The sequence below is a fragment of the Setaria viridis genome, chromosome 6, assembly GCF_005286985.2.
Source record: "Setaria viridis chromosome 6, Setaria_viridis_v4.0, whole genome shotgun sequence".
NCBI lineage: Eukaryota > Viridiplantae > Streptophyta > Magnoliopsida > Poales > Poaceae > Setaria > Setaria viridis.
Genome location: NC_048268.2, coordinates 30,501,379 through 30,515,057, shown reverse-complemented (window position 1 = coordinate 30,515,057; position 13,679 = coordinate 30,501,379). Strand labels below are relative to the sequence as shown.

General features: G+C 50.0%; 1 protein-coding gene and 1 pseudogene across 1 annotated transcript; both read right to left on the bottom strand.

The window, feature by feature from the left end:
* Positions 1-5,499: 5,499 nt before the first annotated feature.
* Positions 5,500-7,078, bottom strand: LOC117860036 (cytochrome P450 76M5). The gene has a single exon (XM_034743241.2). The coding sequence runs from the start codon at positions 7,046-7,048 to the stop codon at positions 5,549-5,551; it is 1,500 nt and encodes a 499-aa protein (XP_034599132.1). The 5' UTR covers positions 7,049-7,078; the 3' UTR covers positions 5,500-5,548.
* Positions 7,079-8,492: 1,414 nt separating this feature from the next.
* On the bottom strand, positions 8,493-11,043 carry LOC117861601 (cytochrome P450 76M5-like; annotated as a pseudogene).
* Positions 11,044-13,679: the final 2,636 nt, after the last annotated feature.

The window sequence follows — 13,679 nt, the reverse complement described above, 5'->3', positions numbered from 1 at the left end:
CTAAAATAAACTCCTAAACTTATATCTAAATTTTCCAGCTCTGTCATTATAAAAATAATTTAAAGTAACTCCATAATTTTCATCTAAAATTCTACCCATGAATGTCATTATAAAAAATAACTTAAAATACCATTCTAAATTTATATCTAAATTACTTACATACTTCATTACTAAAAAAATATAAAACAGACATCTAAATCTTAAAATAATTATATGAATGTTTATTATACAGAAATATCAAAAAAACCAATGTATGATTCTAAATGTCTCGATTAAAAAATTTTATTATTAGCTAGCGTTCAAATTTTTAAACAACGTTCTACTACAATATCTCTTAGAACTATTAGCCCGTGTGGAGCATGGATTAATGGACTAGTGGTAAAAATTGGTATACACCAGCGAGTGTCCTTGGCATTGGGGAAGGGGGGAGGAGGGCACATGCCCCCTCAGCCTCCTCTCCCTCCACACCTGCACAAAACAAGTACTATGGATACACGAACAAAGATAAAAAGATATCTGTAAGAAACATGACTCCATTAGGTCATAGTTTGTGATTTTGGTGATTGAGTGACAACATAGTCATTGAGGCAAATGGCTTGTCTAGCTTGTATCCTGTAACTTTTATAGGTCACAAGAATGCAAACTAAATCATGGGATGATCCAAAATGATGGTATTCTTGATATCCAAATCATGGTATTGTAGGATTCAAACCATGGTATCTACAATTATTCTATGGTATTCAAGTACCTATATTCATGGTGCTCAAATGACAGTATTCAACAGTAGCACCAGATGTACGACAGTCCATCGGTAGGGGTGGGCATTTGGTTAGACTGAACTGAACCGATCGCGGTCTTTTATTAATTCAATTATCAAAAATCGGAACCGATCGGTTACTAGAAATTTTCAAGACCGACGAATTCGGTCTCCATTAGTTCGGTCTCGGTCTCGGTCTCGGTCAGCCAACAGAGAATACATCCAAAAATTACGGAGAATCAACCATCACAACACAGGATTGAGGCACAAATCAACACAAAATCCACACAAATTAGCACAGATGAAACACAAATAACAGCGATGAAATACAAATAAAAGAAAATCGCTTCCAAAATGTATCACGTGTTGCGATCTCAAGGAGACAAGGAGAAAGGAGCTGCCACCATCTGATTGCCGAGCGCGAGCAACCAATAAGAATCAAAGCACCAGGGACGCGCGGGCGGCCGCTGGCCGGGTGCCGTCGAGTGCGGCGCGAGCGGACAGGCGGGCGATGACCTGGAGCTTGGAGGAGTAGAGGTTAGGGGAAGGGAAATGGAGCCTGGCATCGCGGGCAAGCATGGAGGGACGGAGGAGAGGAAGGTGGGCGTTCGGCTGTGCACCGGCTCACCTCCAGTGGGAGGGAGCGTGCGATCTCCCCCCGCGGGTGGGAGGCGGCAGCCAACGGGGTGAGGATGAGATTGGGAGGGAGGGATGAGTGGATGAGGCCTGACCCCTTGAGGGAGGTGTGTCCGTGTGTGTTACGGTTAGTTATGCTCTTGGGCTAGCTTGGTCTGTTAAAGTACTATTGGGCCTATTCGTTTTCTAGGTTAAATTGGGGACCCAAGGGTGGGAACCGAAAAAACTGAATTTATTTCAGTTATCAAGAACTAGGAACTGAATTTAGGATCGAATATTTCGATTTTGGTCTGGGTATTTCAGTTCGGTCTTTGATCATTGATTAATTGTGCCCCGCTATCCATCAGAGCAGCCATCGAACAAGGCGTCGAATTAATTCACAGAGCAGAGAGAAAAAGACTTATAGCACTGGATGATCCGATGCCTTGTGGAGGTGACCGTCGGATGAAGCATATTTACTTTAAAATCATCCAAAGAGGTTCCGGGTGAAACCCCTTCAGCACCGGATATTCTGACGGTGCATCGAATAAAGCGTCAGATGAATTTGAGCAGGGGGTCCAATGGCTATATGCGTTAGCAGGGGGCACCGGATGATCCGATGCCTACAAATGTGACCATCAGATCATCCGATGCTCACAGATTTTACTAGTCTTTGGTGCAACGGCTCTTCGAGGCCTTTGGGCTATTTATACCCTCTCTACTCATCCATTTCGAGTTGCTGGAGTGTCCAAGAGTGCATTCAAGACCAAGACTCATTAAGAATACATCCATGCCACCAAAAGTGCAAAAGTGATTGATCCCAGACTTAGCACATGCTTAGAGAGTGATTAGTGCTAGGATAGGCCTAGAGAGAGTGACTGCAAGGTGTTGGTACCTTATGATTGGTTTAAAGAGTTAACCACCATTGTAAGCTTGGTGTGCTGACACCTTGGGGCCTTGGTGGCTCGCCGGCAAGTCTTTGACCCTCCAGCTTGGTGTGGAGTGGTGGCGACGATCATGTGCGGGGGACAAGGAGACCTCTTCCTTCATGCAGAAGCTCTGTAGTGGAGATGACATCAAGGTGACTGGAAGAGAGGGAGTGGTGAGCCTTGCCTTTGTGGCAAGCTTCTCATATGACTTGGCGAGAGCCTTTGTGGCGAGCCCAAGACCTTGACTGAGAGAGACTTGATGACCGGGAGCATATCCTTGGTGGAGCTCCAACATGGATTAGGGGTCACATTTTCCTACCGATACCATGGGATAAATTCGTCGTGCCGAGTTTGCATCCTTCCTAACCCACTCCTTTATGTTTCCGCAACTTGAGTACCTTTACTTTCTAGAGTAGTATCATGATAGGATTGACTTTAGGTTGTAAAAGTCCTTTTGGGTGGGAAGTTTCACTAGATTAACCATAGAAGCACATCTAGATAGTATGATCTAGTGTATGTTTTGATGCATGGCAGTGGAAGCCATAGGTTAAGGTTTTAAGTTTGCCTAATTCAACCCCTCCCCCTCTTAGGCTCCCCCTCTTAGGCTACGAGCACTGATTCCTTGCAATATCAACACATAGAAAGTCAGACATAATTAAATAAATCTTATCAAAATGACATTTTACCACATTCAATAGCATAACGATGATGCATGCTTTGTACGTTGTAGAGGGCAAAATGAAATATTCCTTTGCATCATTTTCACAAAATACTAAAATAGCATACTCTAAAAAAGTGTTAGAACTAACCAATTATAATGTAATCAACAAAGGAAAAATTAAAAAGGCAACAAAGGTATAAATGGTACTGCTTGACTTCATCATCTATACGATTTTTCATCATTTCTATGCTCTTTAATCTTATAGAAATGGTCCACGATCACTTCAATAGTAATTGAGGTCAACATTTCTTTCTCCACAAAACATACCAGGGAATTACTTGTATACTCGTCGCCAATTTTTTTACATAGTGCAGTCTTCATAAAGAAAGGGACATGACAAAGGATCAACTCAGGTATTGCAAATGATGGAGCTGTGATCTCTACAGCGTCAGGGGGCACGACAAAGCCATGAGTGAGCAAGGTATAACTTGAGAATATTAGCAAGGACAAGCGAGTTGCTGAAGAGTGTTAAAGTCTAAGGGAGTCTAAGGTACATGAAGACACGTACATACCACAAAATTGCTAAGTTAGTCACCCAAAACAATTAACACATATTTAGAGAGTGGTTAGTGTTAGATTAGGCCTAGAGAGTGATAGAGCAAGGTGTTGTTTCCTTGTGCTTGTTTCCTTGTGCTTGTTTGTTAGAGCGAACCAACCATATAAACTTGGTACTCTAGCACTCCTTGGCAAATCATTAAAGCTTAGGCTTGGTATGGTGTGGAGCGGCGACGACGAAGGGAGTGGTGAGAGTTTCCTTCATGACAAGCTTCTCATCCGTCTTGTTGGGAGACTTCGTGGTGAGCCAAAGTTCTTGACTAGGAGAGACTTGGTGAATGGAAGTGTACCTTTGGGAAACTTCCACGTGAACTAAGGGTAACATTTACCTACCGATACCACGGAATAAATTATTGAGTCAAGTTTGCATCTTTTCTAACTCACTCCTTTAAATTTTCGCATTTCATACTTTTAACTTAAGTGGCAGAGTAGTTGTTGATAGATTGACTTAGGTCGGGAAGCTCTAAGATGAAAACAATTGTTTTGCCATTTTTATTTCGGAAATGCTAGGAACCTGACATCCGGAGAGGATTAGAAAAATCGGACGTTCTTGGTCCCACCTTCCACCGTTCAGGACACATGCTTTCATTCTCATCCACTCATTTTCTACTGCCCCTAGGTCCCACCTTCCACCGATTGAGCTTAGAAAAAATTAGATATCCTTCTTCCTCAATCAGTCGCAGTGGCGTGGTTGTAGACGATGGCAACCTCCTCTGCCGTGTTGAATGTGCCAAGTTAGCGCCGCTCCTTGGTGTCAGGTCCCGGATCCCCGCCGCCTATCGGCCCTACAGCGTCGCTCTTCCTCCATGAACAGAGCCTTGAGCACCAAATGCGACACCACGCGGAGGTCGCATGGCGGTCGCGGTGGGTGTTCGCGTCGGATGTGTTTTGACAGGTACACGCCTGTGGAGTCCCACGGCAACCTCCTCGTCCTCCACCGTAGCGCCCTGTTCGCGGAGCGCGCCGGCCTCTGCATCTACGACCCCGTCGCGCCGCGCCTTCCTCCCACCCCTGGAGGCTTCTCGGCGATGAAGGCGACACCGGTGGCTGCGCCGGACGGTTGTCCCTCCGGTTGGTCATCGTGGATCTGAGCGGGCTCCATCTCCTCAGTGTGATGCTCAACGTCATAGCGAACCGGAGCAGTAGAAGCTCGCGCCTACTGACGGCTCCATGTTGCGATAGGTACCTCCTAGTGTTGCAGTAGAGATTTTTGGATGTTGCAACAGTTGGCTTTTGATGTTTCATCTGTTTGCAACAGTCCGACTTGCTAGCAATTGGGTGTTGCACCAACTTGTTCATGATGTTGCATATGGTTGTTTTCTTTGTTTCGGCCTCTTCTTCTTTCGTTGTTGCAATGCTGTAAGAGATGCTTTTTTGTTGTTGCAATGTTGTAAGAGATGTTTTTTTGTTGTTGCAATACTTGATTTGGCCGAGATCGCAAGATTGTTTCTATTCGGGATGTTTCAACTTGTGATTTTTATTGTTGCAATGTGTCTGTTTTGAATGTTGCACGAAGTGAGAGATGTTTCATTCACGTAAAGGTGTTGCAAATTTATCTTCTGATGAATGTTGCGTGAAACATGATGAAATACTGCGCACGAGAATTTTTTATCCTATAATAAGATGGATGGCGTGCATGAGTTCCAAAACTATTTTTAGTGCATGTTCTCATGTTCAAGTGTTGATTTTTGATGTTTTGATAGTTATTTTTCAATGTTACGATGGAGCGTCCGATTAAAAAATTATCGGACGTCCGGCGCTACACATCCGTTTTTATTTTAGTTACATTGTATCAAAGTCTATATTAACTCTGGCCCACACAATTTGCGCTGGCCACCTCGCTATTTTCCAACATTAAACTATGCGACATGCTAGTTAAATGCCCTTTATTTGCTCATTCATCCACGGCGGTGCCATTAAAATTAAAAAAAAACACGCCTTTATTTGCAATTTTGCATTGACCCTATACAACTAGGTTCTCATAACGGGCACTGCCCTAAGTGGGACGACCAGTACATTTACAGTAGTAAACTTTTCGCTCAAGTCCAATTGCTCATTGGATACACCCTCGGGCAGGCGCCAATCGAACCCATGTAGCAATGATGCCACTATGTGCGGCACAACACGCTCTGCCATGGGCAAGCCAGGGCACAGCCTCCGTCCGGCCCCAAACGGGATGAACTCGAAGTCCTTCGCCCTCAACTCCACACTTGCAGCCTCGTCCAAGAACCGCTCCGGGACGAACTCCTCCGGCCTCTCCCACACCTCCGGATCCCGCATTATCGCCCAGGCGTTGAAGATGACGGTGCTCCCCTTGGGCACCATGTAGCCGCCGATCTCGACACCGTCCTCTACGGCCTGATGCGGCAACAGTATCGGCGCCACCGGGTGCAGCCGCATCGCCTCCTTCACCACGGCCTGGAGGTACGGCAGGCTCGCCACGTCGGGCTCCTGGACAGTTTCTTTGTCGCCGAGAACGCCATCGAGCTCCATGCGCACCTTGGCCATGATGCTCGGGTTTCGGAGCAGCTCGGCCATCGCCCACTCAACCGTGATCGCTATGGTGTCGCTCCCGGCTACGAACACGTCGAAAAGGATGGTCGTCAGGTTGTCACGAGCGACCTTGCCCGCGGACAGGAGCTCGAGGAGCGCATCGAGGAAGTCGCCGTGCGTGACCTTGGATGAGGAGGAGGCCTCGGCCAGCCGGCGGTCAATTATGCCATCCAAGATGCGGAAGATTTCCCAGTAGTGCCCGGCTGTCCGGCGGCGCCATCCTTGCAGGTCAAGCGGCCGGAGGAACGGGACAAGGTCCGAGACGTTCGGCTTCGCGATCGCCTTGATGATCGCTTCCATGAGCTCCCGAAGCCCCCGAGCCGACTCGGCGCCCACGTCATCGACGACGTCGACGGAGAAGAAGGCGCTCGACACGAGGTTGAGCACGCCGCCGTACACGGCCTGGCCGACGTCCACCTCCAGCCCGGCGCGGTCTCGGAGGTGGCCGACCAGGTCGCGGACCTTGCGCTCGCGGACGCCGCGCGCCGCGGCGAGGCCGCGCGGGGAGAAGACGTGCGTGGCCACGATGCCGCGCAGGGCCTTCCACCGCGGGTCGGAGCTCGGGAGCCAGATCATGGAGCGGTCGGAGAACCTCAGCGCCCGGGCGGCGTCCGGGACGGCGCGCGCGGCGAGGCGGCGGTCGTGCCTCGCGAACGCCTCCCTCGCCGCGCCGCGCGAGGAGACGACCACGGCCGTGGTGAGCCCCAGCTTGAGGCGCATGACGGGGCCGTGGACGCGTGCGAGGCGGGCGAGCGTGTGGTGGAGTTGGCCGCGCAGGTCGAGGAGGTTGCCGACGAGAGGGAGCGGCCTGGGTCCCGGCGGCAGCCGCGGGGTGCCCGTGCCTCGTCTCAGGCTGCTCAGGTAGTAGAGGAGAGACACGACGAGCGTCGCCCATAGCAGCCAGAGCTCGCTCTCCATTTGTGCGGCCTAGCCTGTACGAGAAGGAATCCATCCGTCTATATCAACCTATATATGCACACATGCCGTGCCATCATGTGGTTTCCGAATTCTTCGAATTTCTTCATGTGTTTGAGACAAAATTGTAGAGAAAGACTGCCGTGGCTGGAAACGTTGGTCATGTCTGGGCCAGATATATTTTGATATGCCAATGAAACTGTGGAACTTATTTCATCTACAACAGAGATTTTTTGTACTACTCAAATTGAAAAATATCTTGTGTAAAAAGTTCCTCTATATGGCGTGCGCCTTCACCATCTTCACTGCATTTCACTGTTCAATCAAGATCGATCTCTGACAATTTTGTATCATGGACACATCAAAGTCAAAGTATGCCAACTACGGACGTTTGCCTTACAGCGTCGAACACTTGGCGCCATTCACTATCGCAGCTTCGAACCCTTGCAAAGAAATCCGGTTTGCAAACCCCGCTTCCCTGCAGCTTTTTACCGTGGTGCGTTTCCCTTCTTGCCATGTTCTCCACAGAGTCAAACAAGCCCTCTCAAAGTCGGTAGAGGCATAGTTAAGGCACTAATGTTCAACAGTCCGATCAGTCACTAGTTCTAGAGTGAACAGTACACATCTTTGATGTAGGATTTATTTTCTTTCTATCAGTAGGTTTATCTGCTTCATCAATCATCACTACCACGTTTTCGCAGATCCAGTAGCACCGAGCATTGCTACACGAGTTAGCCATCTAAAGTACCACAAGGAAAGAAAACAGAAAATGAATAAAGGCAAAATGAGGAACTTACAATAGCACTACAATGCTTTTCAGACTCTTGCGGGGAAGCAAACAGTAAAGGTGTGTTTGGTTCTCGGGCAATTGTTCATCTCGTCATGCTTAGTAAGGTCGGCGGTTGGATGGCACAAGAAAACTTGCTCGGCTTGGTTATATCACTCGCCTTAGCAAGATTTCCCTTGCCCACGATGACGAGATGATTTGGCCCTCCTGTGCCGGCCGGTATGGCTGGCTGGCTTGCATCTCTCTCAAACATCGTTGCCTTAACGTTGATAGCTAGTGTCAGGCCCAACGTAGAACCCATTTATAACAATCGCCATAAATTTACCCAAGAAATTATAAATATGCATTCATTATTTCATCAGCAACCACTTTAAATCTTATTTGTTCATTACATTTGATATTAAATATAAATAAAAATGCAAGCAGCATGCTGCTTCCAGCTATAAACTATTATGATCATTGTACTTGTATTGTACGCGGTTTCCCTCCTGTCACCAACCCCTACGCCTTGTATGGATATCATTGTTGTGAACTAAAAAAAATAAAAAAGCAGGGTGAATATACACTCAACAAACAGGAAAAAAATAAAGTTAAAATTTAGGTGTTAGACATGACCACAAGCTTTTCCCAACTTAGGAGTCACTTGGGTGAAATATAATTTCACATTTTTGCACACTTAAGAGAGGTACTCTGACATTGACTGTCTCTACTAGAACAAAAGTTTTAGAAGAGCTGAGCCCTTGTTGAGTCAGCAAGTAATGACACCTTGACCTGCTACTAGTAGGTCGCTCCTCCGGATCCATGACCGGCTACTCTGCTCTGCACGAGTGTCATTCCACATGAAAAATCTAGATATTCTCCATAGAAAAAGGCAAACCAAATGACCAATACACAATGCATACTATAAAGGATACTAGAATTAATGTAAATTAAGAGCAAGTGTTAGTGTTACTAGGGTGGTCCACTTGCATATGTACCCGGCAGCACTTCGGCCAACACACCGCACCACTTCCCTGGACAACAGGACAAGTCTATAGCACCTCGCTCACTTCATGGACAGAACCTCAGCTAGAGTGTTCTAAGGTCGGTCCCTGCCCTTTCCATTTATAGATGGCAAGATTCACCTCTTCGGTAATCCAAAGCTCTGAAGATTGACATCTTTGGCTTTGGTGAAAGGATGAACTTTTAGGTGAATATAGGTGATCATTTGGCTTATAGGTCTTTTACTACAATCACTTGGCTTGCTTCATCCTGACAAAGCATAGATATATGTTCGTGCATGGCCAAATAATGTATCACTTGATCTATAGTTAAATGTTCTATATTCATAAGGGTGAGCGTGCATGTATGTCCAGACTCTAAATTGTGTTGTGACGGCAAGATTCACCAATTGCTTGTGTAGGCAACCACTCAAGATGAGTCCAACTCCTTATTGATCCTTCATACGTAGATTATTGGGCATTAGATAACCACGCTAGGTTATCACAACGGGCATGGCCCTCAGGGGGACGGCGAGCACATTTGCAGTAGTAAACTTCTCGTTCACGTCCAATTCCTCGGCGGACACGCCGTCCGGCAGTCGCCACTCGAACGCGTGCAGCAGCGACGCCAATATGAGCGGCACCACGCGCTCCGCCATGGGTAGGCTGGGGCACAGCCTCCGGCCGGACCCGAACGGGATGAACTTGAGCTCCTTCCCTCTGAAGCCCGTCCCGTCCTCCCTACCCAAGAACCGCTCCGGGACTAACTCGTCCGGCCTCTCCGACGCCGCCGGATCCCGCATTATCGCCCACGCATTGAATATCACCGTGCAGCCCTTGGGCACGGCGTAGCCCCCGATCTCGAAGCCGTCCTCCGTGGCCCGGTGGGTAACAGCAGCGGCGCCACCGGGTGCAGCCGCATCGCCTCCTTCACCACAGCCTGAAGGTACGGCAGGCTCGCCGCGTCGGGCTCCTCGACGGTCTCCTTGCTGCCGATGGCGCCCTTGATCTCGGCGCGAAGCTTGGCCATGATGCTCGGGTTGCGCAGCAGCTCGGCCATCGCGCACTCCACGGTAATCGCGACGGTGTCGCTCCCGGCGGCGAACACGTCGAACATGATGGTTGTCACGTCGTCACGAGTCATCTTGCCTGTGGACACGAGCTCCAGGAGCGCGTCCAGGAAGTCACCCTGCATATCCGCGGACGAGGAGGAGGCATCGGCCAACCGCCTGTCAACTATGTCATCCAAGACGCGAAAGACTTTGTGAAAGCGCCCGGCCGTCCAGCGACGCCATCCTTGCAGGTCGAGCGGCCGGAGGAAAGGGAACAGGTCCGACACGTTCGGTTTCGCGATCGCCTCGATGATCTCCTCCACGAGCTCCCGCAACCCCTGCGCGGACTCGGCGCCCACGTCGACCACGTCGGCGGAGAACAGGGCGCCCGACACGAGGTTGAGCACGCCGCCGTACACGGCCCGGCCGACTTCCACCTCCTGCCCGGCGCGGTCACGGAGGTAGCTGACCAGTTCCCGCACCTTGCGCTCGCGGGCGCCGCGCGCCGCGGCGAGCCTGCGCGGGGAGAAGGCGTGCGCGGCCACGACGCCGCGCATGGCCTTCCACCGCGGGTCGGAGCTCGGCAGCCAGATCACGGACCGGTCGGCGAACCCGGCCGCGCAGGCCATGTCCGGGACGGCGCGCGCGGAGAGGGCGCGGTCGTGCTCGGTGAACGCCTCCCTCGCCGCGTCGCGCGAGGAGACGACCACGGCTGTAGTGAGTGCAAGCCTGAGGCGCATGATGGGGCCGTGGGTGCGCGCGAGGCGCGCGAGCGTGTGGTGGAGGTTGCCGCCGCCGCCGCCGCCGCCGCGGAGGTCGAGTAGGTTTCCGAGGAGCGGCAGCGGGCTGGGGCCAGGCGGTAGTTGCCGCCGTCGCCCGGTGGCGAAGCGGCGTCGTGTGTTGGCCAGGTAGTAGTAGAGGAGTGACGTGACGCCGAGCGTCGCCGCCCACAGCAGCCAGAGCGCGTGCTCCATTTGTGTGGCGTGCGCGAGCTTTCCCCGGAGAGAGCATCCGATCCGTGTACCTGAACTGCAAAGGGAGATAGAGCTCCATTTGTAGTTGAGAGCTCAGCCTGTGCTGCCGTCCGGGCGCCAGCAGCTGCTGGTTTTCCATTTCGTGTGAAATTTGAAAGATCAAAGCCCTAGAGCAGCAGCTTTTGACAATTCGAATAACGTACGTCGCGACATGGAAGATGTGGTCATATGGAGACTTGGTGGTGTTTCTCTACACAAGAGCCACGCATCCTCCCTTGCATCTAACCAATTCCACATCGTGCTCTCTGTCCTATGTGACTATGTCCCATGACCCATTGGGATCACATGGAGCCGAGGCCGGCAGGGCAGTCCGCATGGAGGAAATCAGGAAACGTTGTTTGTCCTGCAGCCTCTAGCGCGCTGCGGTTCGCTCCTTGAGCGGACGGTCTCTCTAGTCCAGACTCTCGAATCTTCAGTGACGCCAAAACTGCTGGCCTTTCTCTTATGATGGCACCATGTTGGACGGGTCACAACTCACAAGAGGGCGTTCGTGTGAAATCCAACTCATGGACAGATATGCAAGGTCAGGTTCTCGATCGTGAACCACAGGGTTTTCCGAACTCGATTTGGGCTCGGTGAAGCGGAGCATAACCGATTGACGCTGAAGCACGAGCAACACGGACCAGGAATTTGCATGGAACTTTTCGTTAGATTTCCGGTTGGGTGGTGTCAGTTTTTTCAGACGCCCTTGCAAGGAAGAAGCAAGCGGTGCGCTCTAACACTCGGCTCAAGCAAGGAGCGTGTGATGCCAGCGGGTGCCTGAAGCCCAGAAGGGCCCATAATAGGACCAGGCGGCAGCGGATCAGGGACGGCTCGTTATCATGTCCGACCTGGCGACCAGGGCCAGGCCTGCCCCATCCGCATCATCTTGGTTCGCCATCGACCGCGCCACAACGGTGGGCGGCTGAGCTCGACGAGAAGATGCTGCGTAGGAGGCGGCGACTGGAGCAGATCGACAACGCCCAGGCTATATCTTGTCTTCTTCCTAAAGCTGGTGGTGCGCTGCCGCGGCGCTCTCAGGCAAGCAGCCCCCGCCGCTGCCGCGGCTCGCGATGCTGGCGGCGGCGGGGGAGAAGAGGCTGTCGGACGGTGAGACGGCGTCGTCGACAACGACGCCCAACTCCAGCCTCAGCTCGGCCAGCGGCGCCGGCAGCCTGCCGCGGTGCTGCAGCCTCTCCTTTGACTGCTTCCCGTCCGCCGCCGTGGCCGTAGCATGCTCGGCGCCATCCGCGCCACCAGCCGTACCGGTCTGGCGACGCAGCGAACCGCACGGCGCCGGATCTGAGAAAGGACGAAGAAGGCGCCAGATCAAGGTGAGGACTCAGGCGTCGCCAGATCTGAGTGAGGAGTCGGCCGCGTGCGTGTGGCGGGGCTTACCTCCTGCGCGGCCAGCTCCAGTCACGGAACGTCGCGCTCCGTCGAAATGGACGGCGGAGGTTTCTTCCCCGACACAGCTCCGTCCCTCGCGCTCCGTCGACATGGATGGCGGAGGTTTCTTCCCCGACACAGCTCCGTCCCTTTGGTGCCGTTGACGTGTCCAGGCAGTCCAAGGGATCGGCAAGCCTTCCATGGCAGATGTGGTCGTCACCGCGTTCTTCTGTCACTCTGTCACCTCCGCGTCTCCCTCCCTCGAGCAGAGGCTCCCTCAAGCATCACTCGACAGGTACAGCCACGAGTAACTCCGATCCACTTTTTTTCTCGGTTTTGCTATCCTGATGCTTGGCGAGCGTCTTGGATTTCTGAAGATCGTGCTTCTCTAGTTCTTGGCGTGCGGCAAGATAATAGCTCCACCAGATATGTGCATCTTAGTTTTTTAATCCTTGAGCCTTCCTTGGTGCGCAATATATCTCAGATTTCAGGAAAATTATCTGGGAGCAATGAAAGAAGTACCACTTGACTTGTTTTAGTACTAATATATATCCTACCAACCATCTAATTTTATTAATCCCATCCTTCTGAAAGCATATGCCTCTCAGATAGGTAATTGGAATAGTTTTGTTCAATGCACCGAAAAGAAATTTTGCACGTTACGACATTTTTGCATAAATTGAATATTTAAACTGAGCGCCAAATATTATGTTTAGTGTGCAATATATACAATTGATTTATGCTACGTCTCACTGATAATACAATTTGCCTTTCTTGAAAAGATTTACGGTTTGTTAATGTTTGTCCATTCCGTCGCTGCCATAAGCAGTGGTGAACTAGCCTGGTCTGATGGAGATACTAATAGATTTGATTTGTGGGTCAATAATGTATGGAAGAAAATAAAATGAAATATGTGTAGTCGATCTCTTTTTTCTACGTACCATGTGGAGCCTTGTTGTTTATGGTAGCAGGAGGCAGATTGTTGTGATATAGGGGACGTTTGGTTCCCTTGCTTATTTTTAGCACATGTCATATCGAATGTTTAGATATTTTTAGCACATGTCATATCGAATGTTTAGATACAAATTAAGATATTAAACATAGACTATTTACAAAACTCATTACACAGAGGAAGGCTAAACGGTGAGACAAATCTATTAAGCCTAATTAATCCATCATTAGCAAATGTTTACTGTAGCAGCATATTGTCAAATCATGGACTAATTAGGCTTAATAGATTCGTCTCGTCGTTTAGCCTCCACTTATGTAATAGGTTTTGTAAATAATCTACATTTAATACTCCTAATTAGTATCTAAACATTCGATGTGATATGTGCTAAAAATAAGCAAAAGTAACAAACGGTCTCATAGTAGCTTGCCATTTGTTATTTTACTGTCATAACTCTCCTTTGC

Excerpts from the sequence above, each read along its gene's own strand:
- LOC117860036 (XM_034743241.2), bottom strand. The coding sequence starts at position 7,048 with ATGGAGAGCGAGCTCTGGCTGCTATGGGCGACGCTCGTCGTGTCTCTC.